General features: G+C 33.8%; 2 protein-coding genes across 4 annotated transcripts; one reads left to right on the top strand and one right to left on the bottom strand.

Annotated features, from left to right (window-relative positions):
- Positions 1 to 1,651: 1,651 nt before the first annotated feature.
- On the top strand, positions 1,652 to 20,222 carry LOC120258437 (proline iminopeptidase). 3 transcript variants are annotated; one of them, XM_039265849.1, is made up of 12 exons: positions 1,652 to 1,812; positions 1,902 to 2,104; positions 2,570 to 2,668; positions 2,759 to 2,869; positions 2,940 to 3,002; positions 3,134 to 3,227; positions 3,962 to 4,059; positions 6,666 to 6,767; positions 7,458 to 7,571; positions 17,606 to 17,680; positions 19,585 to 19,725; positions 19,911 to 20,222. In XM_039265849.1, exons 1-11 carry the CDS (start codon positions 1,683 to 1,685, stop codon positions 19,687 to 19,689), a joined length of 1,194 nt encoding a protein of 397 aa, XP_039121783.1. In that variant the 5' UTR covers positions 1,652 to 1,682; the 3' UTR covers positions 19,690 to 19,725; positions 19,911 to 20,222. The 3 variants fall into 3 exon arrangements, with proteins under 3 accessions (XP_039121783.1, XP_039121784.1, XP_039121782.1); XM_039265850.1 differs by having other exon boundaries at positions 2,524 to 2,668; positions 19,585 to 20,222; XM_039265848.1 differs by having other exon boundaries at positions 19,585 to 20,222.
- A 206-nt stretch (positions 20,223 to 20,428) lies between these two features.
- LOC120258711 (tetraspanin-19-like) lies at positions 20,429 to 22,243 on the bottom strand. The gene is made up of 5 exons (XM_039266155.1): positions 22,021 to 22,243; positions 21,721 to 21,820; positions 21,092 to 21,172; positions 20,890 to 20,994; positions 20,429 to 20,602 (listed from the first exon to the last, which is right to left on the bottom strand). The coding sequence occupies exons 1-5, from the start codon at positions 22,182 to 22,184 to the stop codon at positions 20,429 to 20,431; spliced, it is 624 nt and encodes a 207-aa protein (XP_039122089.1). The 5' UTR covers positions 22,185 to 22,243.
- Positions 22,244 to 22,704: the final 461 nt, after the last annotated feature.

Raw genomic sequence — 22,704 nt, forward strand, 5'->3', positions numbered from 1 at the left:
GTTTTTTATATCATTACTTAGGCCTTTGAATTTTTATAAAGTACACACACACACACACACACACACACATATAATCGGATTGGGGATCCCCATGGGGAGAGATGGGCATTCCCCGCCCCCTTTAGGAAACAGGGATGGATTGGCCCTATCCTCGCCCCCATGGGGGAGGGATTTGGGGAATCCTCATCCCCGTCGGGTCGGGTCTCCGCGGGGATCAGGGATTCCCCTCCCCATTACCACCCCTAGTTGAAAGGAGCAAATCAGTTAACAATCAAGATATGGAGACCCAAACCTAAAACCCATGGAAGAATCAAATGAAAATAGCATCCATAATCAAAATTAAACATGTCATAAGATAGATTTGCCTCCAAAAATAGGACCAAATAGACCTTGCATACAAATTAGATTTGGTGAAATTGATGGTTGTGGAAGAAGATGGGGAGTGACCTTACAATGAAAAAGAAAACTAGTGGCACTCAACCAAGAAGATGGTGAAGCTAGCTAGTCAATGATGGAGACGATAAGAAGGGTGGGAAATGTGAATGGTCACTGCCTAAAGAAGCCCAGCAAGAGAAGAGATGCGCTGCAAGATAGAGAAAAAGTAAGGAGGGAGAAGAATGAAATCCGGGAACTGGGTGCCCATAATGTGGCCATGTGACTTCACGTGCATGGCGAGACACTATGGCCAAAGGTGGAAAAATAACTGAAGTGGACTTCGGGCTTTCTTTGAGGAAAGTTGAATGTTGAAGTCAGAGGGATTTGGTGCAAATCATGCACTTCAGAATTAATTTCGGTCAACCAAACACACTGAAGTGGTTGAGAAATATCCACTTCATGCCACTTCAACCCAAAATGAAGTGAAACAAACATGCCCTACGAGTGCATCTCTATAATTTTTTATGGTATGGCATCTTAAATTGGCAATCCTTTGTTGATTGTAATATTAATTGGAAAACAATTTTAGAACAACAAAATTTCTCAAATCTACAAGAAAACTAAAGGCATGCTAGGAAGGATGAAAGAAATTTAAATATACACAAACAATGACTTTTATTTGAGCTTCTACAAAAGTTTAATTTGATTAATATTAATAAAAGTAAATATTTTTAAATTAATAATTTATTTTTTAAGTAATAATTATGAATATTAATACAAATTTAAATTAATTTTTAAATATATTTATTTACAAAATAAAAAAAATATTATTTATACTAAATTATCTGTTAGGAGGAATAGTAATTATCCACTACATTTATATTACGTATCACGTGAGGCAAAATATATGCCAGAACAGCTTCACTGGGCAAAGTGAATATTATTATATGAGGATCGATCCTCTATACACGTTCATAGATTTTTAATCTGTGAACGTTGCTTTGGACCGTTGGATTTCGATCCAACGATCGGACACTATTCAAACTAATGAACTCATTAATCTAGGATTAACTCTCACTGTAGCTACAATTTAGTGTTACTGTAGGTCTCTGTGGATGTCTATGCTCGTCCAAAGAAGACCTTTTCTCTTATTATATATGTATATATATATATATATATCAAGTCGACCTGGTGGACCCCATCTGCCGGCCAAACCAAATGAAACTTTGGACACGCACAATCAATCCGAACTACTCGCTCGTGAAAACAGTCTTTCGATATCCATCCAGCCCATTAAATGCTCCAAAATGAGAATGCATCACAACACATCCACTCCCGCGGTAGGACTCATCTCACCGCGCATTCCCAAATTCCCCAAACCCTACACCCCATTTCTTCTCCGCTTCAATCAATCTCAATCCCTTTCTTCTCGCTCAGGTATAAACAATTTCCTTATGGTTGTCGTATGATAGTTTTGTGGGAGAAAAGAGCAATTCTTGAGAAATTTTTGGAATTATGATGTACAGGGAGGCATAGAATTGTTTTGCGTGTTGAGAATCATTGTTCTGCTATGGCTCAGCAGATAGGAGCATCTGTTGATGCATCCAATGAGGCTCAAGGGTTGAACAGGAATCTCTATGCAACTATAGAGCCTTACAGTTCAGGGTATCTGAAAGTATCTGATCTTCATACTTTGTACTGGGAGCAGTCTGGAAATCCAAGTGGGCATGTGAGTGAACTTGTTGTGGTTTCTGTATTTTGTGATCATTTAGTTAGTGATATCAATAATGATCTGCTTGTAATCTGTGTGAGAGCATGTCTTTTGGTAGGCATTAGGGTATGAATAATTAGTTTTCCTTCATTTTTCTAGATCTTTTGAAAATTTCTTCTTTCTCTATATGTTGTCGGTGTCAGTGTGTGGAACTGCAAAAGATTTAATTGTATGAGTTTATAATTAGAGAATGAACAATTTGGTAGGCTGCTATGTCAAGAATGTAGTGATTTTCTTGTTCTTCGGTATTGTGCTGTGATTGTTTATCAAAGTTATAATTTGTTTATTAATATGTGTAATGCCCTAGCTTCCTTTTTTATTTTATTTTTTATTTTTTTTATGGCAATGACTCTTCATTCTAAATTTGTTCTCTCAAGGTCTCTATTGTGGTTGTTTTGGCTGTCTGTATCTTATGTGTGGCAGCCTGTTGTTTTTCTTCATGGGGGGCCAGGGGCTGGTACGTCAGCCAATAATAGACGGTTCTTTGATCCTGAGTTTTACAGAATTATTTTATTTGACCAGGTGTGCTTCTGAATTTCATTCTTTTGATTTATCAAGGAAAAATCTTTCCTTAAGATCTCACTAAAGCATATGCATTTTTTCAATTTCCAGCGAGGGGCTGGTAAAAGTACTCCCCATGCCTGCTTAGAGGAGAACACGACCTGGGACTTGGTAGATGACATTGAAAAGCTAAGAGAACACTTGGGGATTTCAGAATGGCAGGTTGTTATACCTATTCCTTGATGTTTTGTTGCTATTGCAAAATATGATTATGTTTTTAAGAATTATGTAGGTATTCGGGGGTTCATGGGGAAGCACACTGGCTCTTGCATATAGTCAATCACACCCTGACAAGGTGAATTATGGATTCCCTTTTATTGTTATGTCAGAGATATTTCACTGTGTCTATTAATGATCTGCTTGAACTTTGTCATGATATTTCATTATTCAATTCTTCTTAACATATTGTTTATGGTGTTTTCTAAGGTAACTGGAATTGTTCTTAGAGGAATTTTCTTGCTGAGGAAGAAAGAGCTTGATTGGTTTTATGAGGGCGGTGCTGCAGCTATTTTCCCAGATGGTATTTTCTTGATATTTTTGAATTGGCCAAACAATATCTAGAATAAGAAAGTGCATTATGCCTTCAGTATGAATAACTATTGTTTGTATTGTAGCGAAGTAGACCATGATAGAATATTGTATGGAGCCTATATGGCTGCCCATGTTTGTTTTCACTTTTCAACTCGTGCTGCTTCAGTTTGTCTGTGATTCATGCTTTTATCAGTTTTTGAATTTCTAATTTGGATTGTATGTTTATTGTCTTTGCATTATAAATAACTTAAACGTATGTCATTGTTTTATGAAATAATTTGCCCAAAGTTGCATGAGCAGATGCAATATTGGAAGATGATAATCAATCTAGTGTACAACTGATAACATCATTAGGCCAGTCATTTTGAGAATCATCTTCTGGTATAGCCATTCCTCACCTCTTTGAATAGAACCACTTTTCATCTTACACGACAAGCCTATGAATTTCTTCAAGGTATCACCGTTGTAAGTAGCCATAACATAACACAGCATTATGTTCTAGAGGATCAACGATTTTTCTTCTAGTAGCTGGCTTTGGTTCAAAGGGTTCCTAGGTTGATTTACTTCTAAATTTTTATCTTCAGTTACCTTGTTTAATGTTATTTGAGATGAATGCTTACTTACAGATGATATAACTCTGCTCACACCTTCTCATTAAAATTTTGTCTGAACTTATTCTTTTCCAACATGAAAATCACATTTTTCACCTGAGATATATTTTAGCATGGGAGCCATTTAGAGATTTCATTCCTGAAAACGAAAGAGGCAGCTTAATCAAAGCATACCACAAGAGATTGAATTCAGATGATATGCAAACCAAGGTATATATTCCTACATTCATTGTCACTTTGTTTCCAATTTTATTTGATGTTCTAGAAAGCTTTAGGTGTCTAAACTAAGGTCTCTGTGTATTTCTCTCTTAGTTATCTTTCACTTTTTAGGATTTAAACATAGTTCTCTGCCTAGAACTTGGTACCTTCCATATTTTTATGTGAAGAATGCAAAACTGAATAAACTTGCGACTGCTAGAAGAAGAATAGAGTAAACATCACTTGTTTTCTTTTCTATATGGTCACTGTCACTAATGGAGATTGGACATGGCTTGGGCCTCCCTTGAAGGAGGCCTTCTCCAGCCACCTTAGCTGTGTCTAACAGATCCAAAGCCAATCCCAGAGAATAGCAACTCTTCATATAGTTTTTCTGTCCTTTCCCAGAAACTACTTGTGGGATACTGAGGAAAAGAATTGAAAATACATGCTTTAATCTCTTCAACTCCTTGGTCGAATCTCTAAAACTAAAGTTTGTTCCTTGTCAAAGGATTGTGTAGAACTTATGTTGTGGAAAATCGACTTAGAGGCATGATCTTTAATGCCGAACGGGCAACAACTCTCTTATAAAGTCTCTCTAAAAGTCAAAAAACAAAAAGAAAAAGAAATATTAATGGAGAAAAATAGTACAACTAACGAATAAGACTTTCTTACAATGCAATAGATCCTTTATTGTATCGATTTTAGAGAACTCCTAAACACATCAAACTTATTAATATAGGAAAGCCAAATTGCTGTAAGACTTAATTGAAAATTGAACTTTTAATATAAATATAAATAACTGATGATAACAAGTGCCTAAATGAACTAAAATAAATAAATCCAAAGATACCAATCTCCTTAATGAACTTTTTAATAAACAGTCTCAAAAGACATCAATCTCCTTAATTTATGAGTATCAAAGATCTTGCATCCTTTATGCCCGTTTTCGGCTTCTTAAGCAAACATTGTTGGAATTCGGGATTATCATACTGTTCTGAAAATGATTTCGTAGATACTTTTAATAAGAGGGCATTCTCTTGTGGGGAAGTAGTCTAAAGTGAAGAAGTGGGGGAAGTGATATTTTTCTGAAGTGGTTATAAGTTAATATCACTTCCAGTAGTTCATTTTGCGGAAAGTGAAAGAAACCTTGAAAGGGGGGGTTGGATGGGGTGAGCTTATATAAAATTTCACGTCTCTTACTTCAGTGTAGAAATTTTGAAGTGAGCTTAGTTTAAAATCAAAGAAGTGTTAAAAGTGAGAAAAGTCTCATTTCCCCCACTTTAGAACAGATGAACATCTGAAGTGGAGGTGAATTCTCCACCACTTCCCTAAGTGAACACCCCTAAAGTGCTATTGAAGGCATTGATAAAGATGTCTTGGTTGTTCAGAATTTATGATTGTCCATGTGTTAGCTGAATTATTACTAAAGTAATAGTAAACTACTTAAAACCCTAGGTAATGTTTAGGCAAATTAGATGCCTGCCTAGTGTTTCGAGGGCTATTTAGTTGTATATTAGCCTAGATCTAGACTAGTCTTGCCAAACCTAATCAGTTCTAGAACTTATAATTAGTATTTCTGATTTTTGATCTTTCTTTTTAATTCATCACATCTTTGATAACAAATGGCAGGGTTGGGGGTTGGTTGGGCGTGAGGGCTAATTTATCACAGATTCACAATTTATTCTAACCCTACAACCAGACAAGATTCGAAATTAATTGATAAATTTCCTTTGTTTTGCTTTAAACTTTGAAGTTAATATTTTTGGATCATTATCTTAATTATTATATTTGTCTTCAAAGCTTAAATTCAATCTAGACTTAAAAGTTTGAGTCTGCTGAGATAATGGAACCAATCTTTATATTCCTCTTCTTGTGATATGAAGAGCAAATCTTAAATCTTAACACATAGACATAAGAAGATTTCCGCAAAATCTAGGTTTTAGAGATTTCTTCTTCCTTGATTTTTCTCACAATTTTGTTTTAGTGGAAAAGACACAAGGGCGGATTCGACACCTTGGGCTGCACAGGTGACAGGTCTGAGGAAAAAGAGGCTTGAATCTTGGGAGAAGATTGCCAATAAAGTCCTGTGTGGAGGGGGTGTGAATGCTTCTCTAAAGATAGCATCTCTAACAAACCTCTCTATCTCGGTCCTTAGGGACAAGTGTTTTAAAAATTCTTTTGTACTATACCTTCTAGTGATTTTTCGATAATTTTTTCCAAAAACACCACCACGAGAATAAATTAATATGAATAACGTTTACAATTTTTAGTTAATTTAATATATTTATTAACCATTAATAGACTCGTTGACATCCAGCTTATTCTAGGAAGACCACACTACTTAATAACAGAAAGCAAATTTCTTAAATGAAGTTCCATCTAATGAAGAATGGAATAGCTTGAAGGCCATTCCACTGCTTATGGTACATTCTTTGAGACACTTGATTACTTATTTTAGAAAAGCAGGATAGGTTTTTAACAAATCTTTGCATGCTATAAGTATGAGTTTTCTTTGCTATGCTGTACTATGTTTCAATAGGTGAAAGTTGCATTTAATTTTGTTTAGTTTGCTTAATGCATTTCTGCTTACAACATTTTCCAATATTTTATTCTCTTAGCTCATGGCTGCTAAGATATGGACTACATGGGAACTAATGACTGCTCATCTTATTCCTAATGAAGCAAACATCAAGAAGGGTGAAGATGATACATTCAACTTGGTATGTATTTCCTATATGCCAGAGTATGATTTCCTTCTTTGGTATAAGCGTAATTGTATATTCTATTATGGCACATATGAAATGCATAAATAGTTGTAGGGTTTGATCTTTTTTTATCGAAGTTCTTCTGTATTCAACTTTTTGAAAGTATATCGATCCAAGCAACTTAATGGAAAGTGTTTTACCCAATTGTCCCTCTTTGTTTTAATCATTGTTTTCATCAATTTATTAATTGGTATTTTGTAATTTGAATTGAACAATGCCTTAGTTGAAAGGTGTATGTTTAGATTTTATCTTCAAATTTTCAGTCTGTTAATGAACAATCATTTTTAACTGCCTATTGGATTCTTATATTCAGATTTAAAATTTGTAGTTGTACTTCTTGTGAATGCTTGGTATGCTTCATACATCTATGATGAACTTTAGACTGTATTGCTTCTGCCATCAACTTAGACCATCTATTCTAGATTGGTTTCTTGATTTATATCTTCTAAGAGTCTGCTGATCAAGTAGTCAATGACTTGATTTGCATGACAGATTTTGCAGCATTTTACTAATTTAATTTTTTCATTTGCCAATGTGGATTTATTTGCAAATGATTAAAAATAGTTGTTGCTGTCAGGTCGGCTAAGGCAGCATGAGACAAACAAGAGCTCACATGTTGATTAGTGTCTTCTTTCTGTTATGCAGGCATTTGCCAGAATTGAGAACCATTATTTTGTGAACAAAGGTTTTCTGCCTGCTGACTCATACCTTGTGAGCAATATTGACAAGATACGGCATATTAAAACTGTAATTGTGCAGGTAATTGTCATGTATTTTTCCGTTTAATTTATCATCTAGACACTACAAAACTATTTGGTATTTTTGCACAGTAGCTTCTCTTGTTGTTTTGACATTTCACAAATTAATAAACAAAAGCATGGAGTTAGTTCAGGATTTATGCTTTGAACCTGTAAAGATATGACTCATGGATGGAATTTGGATGGAATTGTGGCAGGAGAATTCAATCAATTCAATAAGAGCATACCCCCATAAATGGTAGAAGGCTTTTTTTTGCCTTTTGTATCCAAAAAATGCATGTTTTTAGCTTTGCATATGCCACTAGTTTAGATTTAGACTTGGTTGTATTCTTTGTTTAACCCCTTGTTTGGTTGGGTTTTTTTGGAGGGGTGAGGAGGAGTTGGGAGGGTGACCTGTGTTTGGTTGGGGGAATTAGGAGTAGTAAGAGTTTGGAGGGGTGCGGAACAACAGATAAAAAGGTTAGAAAAAGAAAAAACTAAATCAGAAGAAAATGTAATCATGAAAAAGCAATGTGAACAAGAAATGAAAGGAAAAGAAGAAAGTTGTGAAGTATTTCCTTCTCAACTAAATCCAGTGAAGACAGTTATTATGAAGATGGTTTATTCTCACAAACAGGTAGAACTTGAAAATCTAACAGAAGTAGTCCAAGAAATGGCAGCAACTCCATTACTCAGGAAGCCGGGGATCAATTTCCGTATAACCAGATATCTTGGAGAACCTCACAACATAGAAATTTGCTAATGCCTGAGGGATTCACCATAACTCAAGCAACTGTAGAACTTTCTAGGTGGGCTGGAGAATTTACAGTAGGAAACCAGGTTCTCTCCTAACACTTTATTCGAAAATGGTTTGTTGAGCAAACTAACACTTACAGGTCTCTAACAGTTAAAAAATTTAAATTTTCCTTGGAGACTGAAAGGCTTTGATCGGAGAGATATTAGAACAAAAGGAAAGAGACTTCATAGTTTTAAAAATTTTCTCAGTACCACCACATTATCAAGATTATCCTTGCTCTGTCCAACATCACATTTTAATGGAATTAGTTGAGTATGGACCACCTGGGTGGCATACATAGGAATCAGATTCGTTTTCTACTTATCATATCTTACTCTCTACAAAAGAAAGGCTGAGATGATGGAGAGCTTATGCACTGGCGACAATATCAAGAGCTTATTCAGCCCATTCTTTTGTTGCTGAAGAAACAAACATGAAAATCTATGCCCTATTTGAACTCGAATATTATAGAACACCAGTGAAAGGAACTCTTTAAACAGACGCTCTATTGGCAGAACATTTTAGGAAATTCAAAGCTCATTGGCACGTTATATATATGAGTGACTACAGGGTTGACACTGAAGAAGCTCAAGAAGGAGACGTAAATCTCAACATTACATTATCTTGAGGCTCTAGATGACGTGGTGGATGATATTGGAATGGCTAACTTAGAAAATGCTATGGATGGATAGATATGAAGGGCATGATTGTAAAAATGTAAAGATAAGCGAATCTTAGCCTTTAGTCACTACTCAGTGGGAAAAACTGTGCAAAGATTCTCTCTTATCTATTGTGCGCATGTGTCAGGGAAAGACATAAGGCATCTAGTTCAAAGTGGTGCTCGTACGCCCACTACTGGAGACCTTTTCTTTTTCCAAAGTTGCCATCCAATAATAAATAAAAGGAAGGGTAGATGGAGTCTTTGTAAGTCTATATAAGGAGAGCCCCTCATTACTGAGTGGATATCGAGTCTTGTGATAGTCCGAGGGCTTGTAACTACTTATGTGCAATAAAATCCTCTTGGTTTTCTAGTTAAGTGTTTTTCCTTTAAGTAGAATTATAGTTTAGCTATTATCCTGTGAAATATTGATAGCATGAGTGAGTAGTTCCTTTTCCTGAAAGGGAAAAGGAGGTATATGGTTCTAGTAATCACGAAAGCGGATGGTAAGCAGCTTAAGCCAAACCTTTAAGCCAAAGCTCCCTGAGGAACGCTGGAGATTTTTCAAGGTTAGTAAGGTTACTCGTATAAACCTTCTAAATAGGACAGTATTATAGTTACTATTGTGTAAAACCTCACTTAAGGATCGGCGAACAAGTACTCATGATGGCATGAGGCCCGTAGGGGAAAAGTAGCGTAGGTATGATGTGTGGAATTGCATATAGTGATAAATAATACTCCTATTAATTGGTAGTAGTACAACTCCTTTTACCCAAAAGAAAACTCTGGTAAGACCACGGGGAACTACGCTTAATCACAAGGAATAACAAGTATGATATGTGATTATGGTAACCAAATATATCTTCTGAGTAGTGAGTAAGGAATTTTTCTTAAGAATGTCTCCAGTTAATGTTTTGCAAAGTAGCATAGCTTATTTTTTGCAAAATAGTGTAATTTATTTTCTTAGAGGTAGTTTAGTTTATTTTATGCAAAGCAGTGTAATTTATTTCCCTCAAGATAATCTAGCTTATTTACATGATAGTAGCTTAGTTTATTTATTTGAAAGTAGCAAGATTTACTTATTAAATAGTGCTATCATAGTTTTATTTTTACAAAAATTTATGACTTCAAAATGAGTCCAGTTAAGATATTTCTTGTATGTCCCTTTAAAATGTTTATAAAAAATTATCATAATAATTATTATGAGGTATATCGTACAATTAGAAAACCATGGGTTCATTCCCCTCATGGCCACAAATATTTGCGCTTTATAACGCTATGGTTACAAAACTTTTTTTTTTAACACAAAAGCCACTTAACTTTTCTCCGGTTGCACGTGCGGCCATAATGCCTTGTTTTAAGGCAGTTTCTAGCGCCATGTTAGCGTCACATCAGCAAACTCGCCGGAAAAAGCCTTAAAATAGGCCATTATGGCCACATGTGCAACCGAAGAAAAGTTAAGTGACTTTTGTGTTACAAAATTTTTTTTTGTGGCCACAACGATATAAATTACAAACATTTGTGGCCATGAGGGGAATGAACCCCGAAAACCATGGACTACAAGGAAAATAGGGAGACCCAGCCTGGTCTAACCATTTCCCTATCACCTAAAGGGGTCCAATTGTACTTTTCTGGGGTACACGTACCTCATAAGAATAATTAGATCCTAGGCTCCTATATTAATTAGTTATGATTTCAGTATCTTAAGTTTATTTATATATCGGTAGCCCATATATTAATATATATAATGCTTTTATTGAAGAAGACTTGGGGTATAAATTAATATATTATCATATATTGTTACAATATCATAATATTTTAGAAACAATATATGATGAATATTATTATGAAAGTAATTTTTAGTAAAACTATGAAAGTAATTTTGAGACCGAGTAAAGCTAGTTTAATATAGTAGACCCCTTTAATTGGTATCAAGCCGAACCTGTAAGCCAAAGCTCCCTGAGGAACACTAGAGATTTTCATTTGCAACATAAACTGGAGACATTCTTAAGAAAAATTCCTTACTCAGTACTAAGGAGATATATTTGGTTACCATACTACATATCCTTCTTGTTATTCCTTGTGATTAAGCGTAGTTCCTTGTGGTCTTACTAGAGTTTTCTTTTGGGAAAAAAGAGCTGTACTACTACCAATTAATAAGAGTATTATATATCACTATATGCAATTCCATACATCTATGGCTTCATGGGTACTTATTCGCTGGTCTTTTAGTGCCGTTTTACAAAATAGTAACTATAATATTGTCCTATTTACAAGGTTCATATGAGAGTAGACTTACTAACTAGGAAAACCTTTAGCGTTCCTCAGGGAGCTTTGGCTGCTTACCATCTGCTTCCGTGATTATAGAACCATATACCTTCTTTTCCTTTTCAGGAGAAGGAATTGCTCACTCATGCTATCAATATTTCACAGGATAATAGCTAAACTACAATTCTATTTAAAGGAAAAACACTAAACTGGAAAACCAGGAGGATTTTATTGCACACAAGTAGTTACAAGCTCCTCAGACTATCACAAGACTCGATATCCACTGAGTAACGAGGGACTCCTCTTATATAGACTTTCTCCATCTACCCTTTTATTTATTATTGGAGGTCTACTTTGGAAAAAAAAAAAGGTCTCTAATAGTGGGTGTACTAGCACCACTTTGAACTAGATGCCTTCTGTCTTTCCTTGACACGCACACACAATTTATAAGGGAGAATCTTTGCATAGTTTTTTCCACTAGTGGGAAGTGATTATAGGCTAAGATTATCTTATTTTTACATTTTTACAATCATATCCTTCACATCTATCCATCCATAGCATTTTCTAAGTTAGCCATTCCAATATCATCCACCACATCATCTAAAGCCTCAAGATACTATAAATCTATTGTGTTGAGATTTACATCTCCTTCTGGAGCTTCTTCAATGTCAACCCTGTAGTTAACCATATATATAACGTGCCAATGAGCTTTGAATTTCTTGAAATGTTCTGTCAATGGGGCATCTGTATAAAGAGTTCCTTTCACTAGTGTTCTATAATATGAGTTTAAATAAGGCATAGATTTTCATGTTTGTTTCTTTAACAACGAAAGAATGGGTTGAATGAGCTCTTGATGCTGTCGCTAGCGCATAAGCAATCCACCATGCCAGCCTTTCTTTTGTAGAGTGAGATATGATAAGTAGAAAACCAATATAATTCCTATGTATGTCACCCGAGTGGTCCATAATTAATTCTATTAAAATGTGATGCTGGACAGAGCAAGGATAATCTTGATAATGTTGTGGTACTAAGAAATTTTTAACACCATGAAGTCTCTTTCCCTTTGTTCTAATATCTCTCCGATCAAGGCCTTCCGTCTCTAAGGAAAATTTAAATTTTTTATTTGTTAGGGCCTTGTAATTGTTAGTTTGCTCAACAAACCATTTTCGAATAAAGTGTTGGGAGAGATAACCTGGTTTCCTACTGTAAATTCTCCAGCCCACCTAGAAAGGTCTACAGTTGCTTGAGTTATGGTGAATTCCTCAGGCATTTGCAAATTTCTGTGTTGTGAGTATCTGGTTATACAGAAATTGATCCCCGGCTTCCTGAGTAACGGAGTTGCTGCCATTTCTTGGACTACTCATGTTAGATTTTCAAGTTCTACCTGTTTGTGAGAATAAACCATCTTCATAATAACTGTCTTCACTGGATTTAGTTGAGAAAGAAATTCTTCATAGCTTTCTTCTTGTCTTTTCATTTCTTGTTGCCATTGTTTTTGTCATAATCACATTTTCTTCTTCTGCTTTAGTTTTTTCTTTTTCTAAACTTTTTATCTGTTGTTCAAGTTCCCTAATAGTGCCAGCCATGATCTGGTTTGTTTGTTGAAGTTCGAGGAAGGCGTCTAAAGATCTAGGCCTGAGATTTGGATCATTGAGCTGGATTTCCAGGTTTTTGAATGGAGATAATCTGCAAACTTTGTAAGGATATTAGGAAATGAAGGATTTCTGTTATTAGCCCAAATGTTATCAAGAAAGTTTCTTTCATTATGGTCTAGGACTAGGTTTAGTGGAATATTAAAGGATAGAGGGGAACCATGGGGGATGATTGGCAATTCAGTGGATTTACTTATGGGGAATGTTAAGCTTTTTCTGAGAGAAACTAACATAACTGTAAAAATACCATTTATCAGTAACTCATGTAAACATAGAAATTATGGGAGAGGTAACTTAGTTGCCAATGTAGCTATAGACTCGGAGGAACTTGCTGGCTTTGCAATCCCCGTTAAAGCTATCACATATGGTCCAACTAAGGGCTAAGGGATCAAGTTTCTTTTACTTCCACATTAATGTTGATACAGAGGTACTTACTGGTTATGTAAACCCCATCAGACATTAAGAGTATGGTCAAGTAAAAGGTTTATTTACCTATTATGCAGGAATGAAATTTAATCTATGAATATACTGAGGTAAAAGAATCTTTAAGGAGGATCCTCTTTGATACTTCTGGACAATTTGTCTGCTAACTCATTATCTATCCCTTTGATATGTTCAAATTTAACATTGTAGGCTGAATTAATAATTTTATCTTTAAATGCTGACCATCTCTGCTGGCTAATTCTCTTACTATTCTTGTTTTCATAAAATTTTACCATAGCCTCACAATCAGATTTACCAGGATTTCTTTTTTGCTAAGTAAAAACAGTCTAAAAGTATCTAAGCTATAAATTACTGCTAATATTTCTTGGTTGATACTTGAGGTTAAATTCTTTTCTTTAAATTTCCCACTACTATATCTACTTATCTGCTTTTCCATTTTTGGTGAATATTTATGGGGTTTATTTTTTAATATTGCTCCCTATCCAATTTCGCATCCATCTGATTCGATTACCAAATAATCTGATTCTAATGGTAACTTTAAATTAGGCAAACTTTTTACTAGTTTTTTAATTTTTTCTATTTGTTTAATATCTTCTGAATTAAATAGTTTGAAGCTGGTTGGTCCTAATTTAGAGTATAATGGTCCTACTAATCTACTAAGTTTTTGATAAAAGGTCCAGCATAATTTACTAATCCTAAAAAGGCTTGTAATTCCTTTATTGTCCTAAAGGGAGGGAACGCTATAACTTTTTTACTAATATGGGGCTGTAATTTTATCTTCCCATTCCCTATTTCTACTCCTAGGAATTCTATATTTGGTTTGAAAAATAAAGCTTTTTTACTGCTTAATATTATTCCTTGCTTAGAAAATTCATTCAAAATTATTCTTAGGTGTCCTACATGTTCTTCTCTATTCTTGCTGTGAACTAAAATATCATCTATATATACGCATACAAAATCTTTGTATTTGCTAAAACAGGTATCCATTCTTCTCTGAAGTATACTAGGTGCATTCTTAAGGCTGAAAGGCATCACTAACCATTCAAAATGTCCCAAGGGGCAAGTAAAATCTGTCCATTCTATACTATCAGGATGCATTCTTATTTGCCAAAAGCCTGATTTACAATCAAATACTAAATATTTTGCTATTTTAAATGCTATTAATTAATTTTGTTTTGTCTGGTATGTTATAACCATCATCTATTGTGTTATCATTTAACCTCCTATAGTCTATGACCATCCTAGATTTTCCTCTTACTTGTTCACTATGTTTATTGACTATAAATGATGGGCTTATGTGTGGGCTAATACTTTTCTGTATAACTCCAAATTTTTGTAAATCTTTTATATGCATGTCAAATTCTTTATGGTTTTCATTGGTTGCTTCTATCTTCTTAGTTGTTATTTTATAACCAGGATCATTTAGCTCGAAATTGTACACGAAGGCACAATTATCATACAAAAGAATCCATTCTCGTGGACTGTGTTAATGAAGACCTATTGCATATAGATGAATACGTTAGTGACACAGAAAGTATATATAGTATAATAAGTGTAGATGAAATCCATGGGGAAGTAGATGATTTAGATACAAAAGAAAATGAATTTTCAAATAGCCTTATAGAACAGAGTAGTAGATTAAAAGGACATTTAGCATCTTCTGAAAAATTAGAAAAATATCATCATATACTAGAAGAACTATAATGGGAAATTATATACCCAAATATCGTAGGGGTAAATATAGGAGAAACCAAAAGGTAAAAATTCAGGTGTTAAAAGAGGCACAAATATTGGAAACTACCTTTAAAAAACTTAAGGAAATAATCAAACAAAATGATAAAATTACTCATTTAAGGTCAGTAGTGTTAGGAAGATCAACTAATGATTTGGATTGCATTAGAAAATATATAAAAAAATACCAAGACCAAAAACCTATTGATATAAGTAGTGATACTGAATTAGAAAACCAATTGATAGATATAAATTTAGATATTTTGGAAACATAAGAATTTAACCAATTTGAACAATATTTTGATAACAATGGTCTGTGAACATAAGTGGAAAAACAATAGTGGTAGTCCTGATAAACCTTGTGTATTCTGCATTAGATATCCTCATCTAAAAGTCAGGTATCAATGTTCAGAATGTTTATTAGAAAGCTGTAAGTTTTGTTTAGAAAAATTAGTAGACATCCCCCTAAACTTCGAAGTAGAACCCACCAGAAATTGTAACAGAAATGAAATATTAGAATTAAGAATATTGTCTTTAGAAAATAAAATTGAACAAATAGAAATGGTTCTCAAACAAATACCTAATACAATAACAAAACTAGATAATCTAATTAAAGAAAAAATAAAATAAGTATGGAAGAGATTCATAGAAAATTAGTTTGTATAAATGACAGGATAGAAAAAATGCTACTAGTCGAAAAGCTAAAAATTAAGCGTGCTGCAAAACTTATTCGAACTCGGTTTAGAGAATACCAAGTTAAAAGACAGACTCAACCAGCTTTAGTACACACTCAAAACAATAACTTTGATCTATTACAAGTTGATAATATTATACTAAGCCAATTCCCTACTAAACGAACCTCTATACCTATCTACGGTATATACATTAAATGCAAAATCTCAATTCAACAATGGTGTAGTAGGATTGGTTGATACAGGATGTAGCAATACGATTTTAGATTCAAAATTAGTACCTTTACAGTATCACAGACCCATACCTATAGAATCCCAATTTCTTGCAGAACAAATGGATGGTACTCTATTAAAATATGATACTGAACTTCGTAAATACAAATTCCAATTTTATACTTCGGCCGATACCCTAACAAATTCCTTGACACCTAGTGCTTGCATTTGCCTCAGGGATTTACATCTAAAAAATATTGTTTTCATTCTCGGCTTGAACTTTATTTTTGGTACATTCCATGGTTGCTCCTTTTTCCCGAATGGTCTTCAATTTGCTGCAGCCTCTTTTTTGGCTTATACTTCTGAGTCCGCTGAGAAGCGTGGTGGCTCTCCCTACCAATCCTCTCAGTCCCATTCTTGTAGCTGTAAAGATGTAGATAAGTGTAATTGTCTAGCATTAGATCAAGATTATCTAGAAATAGATACAATAGATGAAGACCTAAGTTTACCAAACACTTAAGATATAAGTCCAAATAAAATTTATAATCTCTTAACTCCTAAGTAGTGGCAATTTAGAGACAGATGATATAATTAGCAAACTTGAAAAGGATGAGATTATATGAGAGAATCCCCAACTACACTGGTCAAGAAATAAAATAGAATGCAAGCTTGAATGATTCACCCCTCCAAATCCCTCACGTCCCACCCCTCCAAATCGGGGTCTTTTGGAGGGGTGGGACTATTCAACAAAAATTTTTAACTTTAAATCCCTATGAAAAGACCAAATTGCCCTTCATCAATTTGAGAAATTATTGTAATGTCCTTGTAAATCCTAATTTCATCTTTCATATTACTTTTGTTTTCTTTTATTTTTTTTAATGTGTTAATTAAGATTAATATTAATATAATTTTTGAGATTATAAAAAAATAGAAAAAAATGAGTGATTATAATATTAGTTCAATAATAATATTATTATTTGTATAATATTAATAATATTATGCAAATAATATTATTACCAATATTAATATTAATATTAACAGTACAAGATAATTGTAGATATGCATGAAAAAATATTATAATCAATTTTATATAAAAGGGTAAATTAGTAAAATGCACGTGACACCTCTTCTCACTCCTAACCAAACAAAAAAAATATTACTCCTCCACACTCCTCCATTGAACCAAACATTAAAGTTATTCAAACCCTCCGTTCTCCTCTCCTTACTCCCCCTTTGAACCAAACAAGGATTAATGATTGGTTAATTTGGAATGTCGAGAATTAGCCAATTCTAAATAAGGAAAGGCCCTTATTGTTTTTTCATTATTATGTTAGATTGAAGTCCTTGCATTTTTATTATTTTATTCTACTTATGTTTCTCCAACAGGACCCATCATGTAGGACAAGACATGTTATTCTATTTCAAATCCCTATACTAATCTTAATTTTTATAGATACATTCTCAATAACGGTACTTTGATTGTTATAGGACTTGTTTGTTAAGTCATACACTGCAAATAAAGTTCTGCATCAATTTCTAGTTTCTTTAACAGCTGAATTAAGTTGTCTGATTGGTTCTTATTCTGTATATGTTATTTTTTAGGGACGATATGATGTTTGCTGTCCAATGATGTCTGCCTGGGATCTTCATAAAGAATGGCCAGAGGCAGAATTCAAGGTTAACATTATTGTTATTGTTTACTTTTTTTATAGACACAATTACATATTGTAATTTGTGCAACTATCTTCTATAGATGATTTATTTACCGATACTTGATATCTGTGACACTCCTATTTTCGTTATTATATGTTTATATTCTAGTGAAAGCGTTAGTCTTAATTTAGATGCTGGTTAGCGTGTGATCCTTTGTGCACAATTTTTTTGGTTTAAAGTTTTGTGGCACTTTAGTTAGAATGTTGAGATATCGGCATTGTTTCAATGTTATCTAAGGAAAAATTTTGAGAATAATGATTGGGGCAATTATCTCATTCATTACTTTTGCACAAACTTTTTACTTTTATCTATATGAATATTGGCTTAAACTATTCAAATTTATATTGGGAGTTGGGCCAAGCAACAAACCTTAATTATGAAAGTTCTCTTCTACTGAGAATGGTCTGACAAAGTGTTTTCCTCACGTAGTCCTTTATACTTGAAGTGTTATATATATTTGAAAGCTCTTTTGTTTTGTGTGTAGTCACTGCATCAAGTGTTGTTCTGATTAGATCTGCTAAACTGAAAAAATCCTTCTGAGGTTCAAATGGTAGAACAATTTGGATAATTTGATTTAGAAATTGATAAAATTTTGTCAAACTATCTAATGTTATTATTACCATGGTGCGAGAGGATTATCTATTGATGCAGACAACCAAGTGAAAGGTTACTTGGGTCTATTGGATTAAACACTTAATTCGAGGCTTGTCTTATCTATAGTTTTAAGCAATTCAGATTACTTAATTCAAACTCATAAGAGACAAAGGAGGTAAGTGGGTAGTTTTTGATAGATATCGCTAAACTAAATTCGTATTTGGCAGGAGTTGGTGGTAAACTGTAATTTGAAAGATGATAGGTGTGCAGTGTTGTTGTCAAGCGCTACCACTTAGGTAGTTGGGGCTTGGGACTGCCTAAAGAAAATACTTATTTGTCTCCTAGAATTCATGGTGGCGCTGCAAGGGGTGATTAATCAATTAATTCCTACCTAAGGTTACATATATATAGTCAGTCGAGTAATTTTGAATATATTAATCTATCCTAACGACCCTAACCATATGGAATGTGAATCCATTTCATGTATCAAAATCTAGGCCCAAGCTCAATACATAAGAAAATTTTTCGTGGTTGAATTATGCCATCGACACTTATGCTTTTAGGAATGATTGGCTATTGAGTATTGAAGCATGGTTTGTTTCATGTTTGCTTTTATAGTTTTCGCCAATTATCATATTTCATATTATTTTATGATTTTTAGATTTTTTTTTTATATATATTGTACTTCATTTTTGTCTGAAACCATCTCTGTCTAGATTAAGAGGTCACCCCCATACATTTGGACAGTCAAGAATTCCTCAGCCTAACTATTACTTGATAACCCTAACTACAATGTAGATGGCTGACAGGCAAGACAAAACATGTACTTGTACAAACTACAATGTAAAATTTAAACTGTTGGGACCAAAGTATTGACTGTTAAATTCATTATTTGTGTGTTTGCGCGCACACACCCGTGTGTGTATTTATATTGGATAGTTTACCTGAAGTTTTTCTGTTTGTGAAAGAATGCTAGTAGTATCCTGTAATTTGTAATTTTATGCTGTGAGAATAAACTTCTAGCGAACTTCAGGGTCATTAGCAGCTCAAATTTGTATGTGTGAATTGTAAACTGTTTTGGCTTTGCATAGTTGTATTTTTAACAATGGAATGTCCCATGTAATCACCTCGTGTGTAAGTGCATGTGCACGTGTGTTAAAAGTGCTATTTAATATTGAGAAATTGCATTGGCATATATGCGTCACTGTACAGATTAATTCCAGCTAGTAATACTTATTTGTGAGATAAATTGATTGTCTCTCTCATGGATACAGGTAGTCCCTGATGCAGGGCATTCAGCCAATGAAGTTGGAATCGCTGCAGAACTTGTGGCAGCCAATGAGAAACTTAAGAACATCTTAAAATCAGGTGGCATTTGAGACTTCTAGTTCTTTGCATGTTTAACCAGAACAAAGGTTGGTGTTGCTCTTGGTGATGATTATGCTTAATAATGAGCAAGGTGAATTTATGTTAAAAGGCAAAAAATGGTAATGAAAAAAATACTTCCAATTTTCTGGAGCATTTCAGAGAGTTGGTTTTTGGATTTGATGACAACATGATTTCATGCTTCCATGTCTTAAATTATGGTGTTTCATCTCAGGTTCAAAATAACTCAGATAGCCGACCATCATAGATACACCACACCAGTTAAAAGTATCATCCCTCATCCAAGTATTAGTTCAGAGGTTTAGGGCAGCAAGTTTCATATTCATGTTATGACTAAGCAAATAGTGATGCATTCTTTATCAGTTCTTTGTGGGCATTTGTATTCCAAATATTACATGATGAATTCCCTCAACCATACATTGTGAATTTTTTTGTTTTTTGAAGTTGACGTTTGAGTCATTTTGTTAAGGCTAGCCAAACAATTCAGGCCAGTATTCATTAATTCATATATCATCAGTTGGATTTCTGTTAAATTTGATTGTGGATTGAAATATTGGATTATTACTGGCAACAAATATTGGTTGTTAGGTAGGTATATGATTTGCTTGGCTCTTAATTAACTTTGGACATTGGAACATTGCAATGAATGAATTGATTGGTAGGAATGCAAACCATAGTATAACTTGTGCATTGTAATGCTGTTAGAACTAAGAAGCAAGCTTTGCGTGTTTTTTACACCTGAAATCGCCTCCAGAAGGCCAGGGTTGATGATCCTGGAAGTCCACGCGGCAACCCGGGCTCGACAAGAAAGGACTGCCTTAAGATTGTTCGTATTGGTTGAGGACAATGGCCTCTTGATTCTGGCCCTAGGGCTCTTAGTACAATGGCAAGCATCAAAACAATGGCCTGTAAGACCAACAAATACAAGCATCAGTATATATCATCAGACTTTTAGCAGTAAGTTGCTGTGGAGGGATATTTATTCTGAGTTTATTTGCTAAATGGTCAATTGATAATAAATTAAATGATTTTTTTATTTATTTAGGACAAAAACAAGTTTTTGAATTGAGGGCGAACTTATTAAGTTTGTGTGTGTATTAAAAATAAATGCAAGGCATGGATGCCTGCTCTTCCCATTCTAATATTCTAAAAATCTTATTTGTTATTCTATATAAAAAAAGAAGACAACTTACCTCTGATATTAAAATTACAACGCCAATCAAGTGACACAAGTCTAAATGGAACATCCAAAGGTTCTTGATCTCAGCGCTCTCCTCATCAATGTATTTGGAAATCACCTGCCACATTAATCATGACTTCGTCATCATTAGAAATACATTAATTATTTAAGGATTCTATATAAAAGATTGAGAAATAAAAAACTGAGTTCCATACCGCTTGCCAATCTATTCGGAACAAAATTACAACAACGGCTACCACTTGAAGCACTAAAACCAAGCCATGAAACAGTGTGTACCATCAGCATGTTAAGGAAAAAAAATATTATGATGGTTTGAGTATCATTAAATCTAGTACATTATTATATATATATATATATCTAAAGAAAAGTATATAAATATATATTGTCATACAAATCATATTTATATTACCTTCATAAAATACTGATATACAAGATTGATGATAGTTTTAAAACAAAATTTTAGCTGATGTTTTGTTGCAGGACATATCCTTAACCATAACATTTTATGAAGGATTTATATAACATGGATAAAATTTTAATGGGAGATATATAAATACATAAATATATATATAGTTGGCAAACACTCAGTTTTATTAAAAAAAAAATATATATATTCGTTAGTCGTTCTTAACCTCTCCGGAAAGAGTTTTGTCCATAACAAACCACAAATATGTTGTGCTCCACTTAATACTAGACAAAAACAAAATATTTTATTTTTTAAAAACTTAAGAAATTAAAGTAACAAATCTCTATATTTTTTTTCCTTTATAATCACCCAAGTTGAAAGAGAGTTAACAAAGGTCCTCAAATGCATCAAGGATACACAAGAAAGAGAAGTTCTACTCATATAATTGGAAACCATGTACCCAAGAAGTGCGCCGAAGCAAACAAGGATACCAACACCAAGAAATGTGTATATGAACCTGTGAAACAAGGACATGAATTCATTTTCAAGCGCTAATATAAAAGAATGGTGAGAAAGAGAAGTATATATATATATATATTGAAATTGCATATGAACTTATGAAATATGAATAAGAACATGAACTCATTTCCAAATGTTAATAGAATAAATAAATACATAAATAAATTTAAAAAGAAGTGTGTATATATATATATATACCATGGCTTGGGAATTGCCAAAGATGGAAAACCCACTTGAACCATCACCGTGGTCCATACTTTCAATAACCAAAGAGAGTACCCAATCATCCCAATTCCAAATAAGTTTACAATGAAATTGGCAACTCTCATTGCATTGTTGAGGCTACATCTAGTGCAATACATGATAAAAATGGATTGGCGCTATTTGATTACTTGATGATGACATGAACATGAGAGTGTGAATGATGTAATTTCCCAATGAAAAGCGAAGGGAAGATAGTGTGTGCTAATAAAACATGTGGTCAAGATGGGGAAATGAATTGAAGGTACACCTAACAGTCCCTGTCACATGGCAACTTCCCAAAGGACATAAAACAAGTCATCTAACTGGAATAAGTCGATAATTTACCTCAGTAAACTATTTCTTAACTTAATGTCTCCATGCAAATCACATAAACTTTAATTGTAACTTCCAAAATGTTCTGAATTTGAAATTTACTGTTGCATTGTTGCTCTTTATAATCTATATATGTATATGATGTTTTGTTTGTGTCAGTACTATATAACTCCTAAACCATTCTTCATGTGATTAAAAATCCCCTCAGTAGTGTGCTCAGTCTTTCTTTCCTAAGTCCTTGATGATGTCCAATTGCTTTAGGTAAATTGACAATATTATTTTTTTCTCCTTTTTTGGTAAGGTTTC

Source organism: Dioscorea cayenensis, chromosome 4 (genome assembly GCF_009730915.1).
Source record: "Dioscorea cayenensis subsp. rotundata cultivar TDr96_F1 chromosome 4, TDr96_F1_v2_PseudoChromosome.rev07_lg8_w22 25.fasta, whole genome shotgun sequence".
Classification (NCBI taxonomy): Eukaryota; Viridiplantae; Streptophyta; class Magnoliopsida; order Dioscoreales; family Dioscoreaceae; genus Dioscorea; species Dioscorea cayenensis.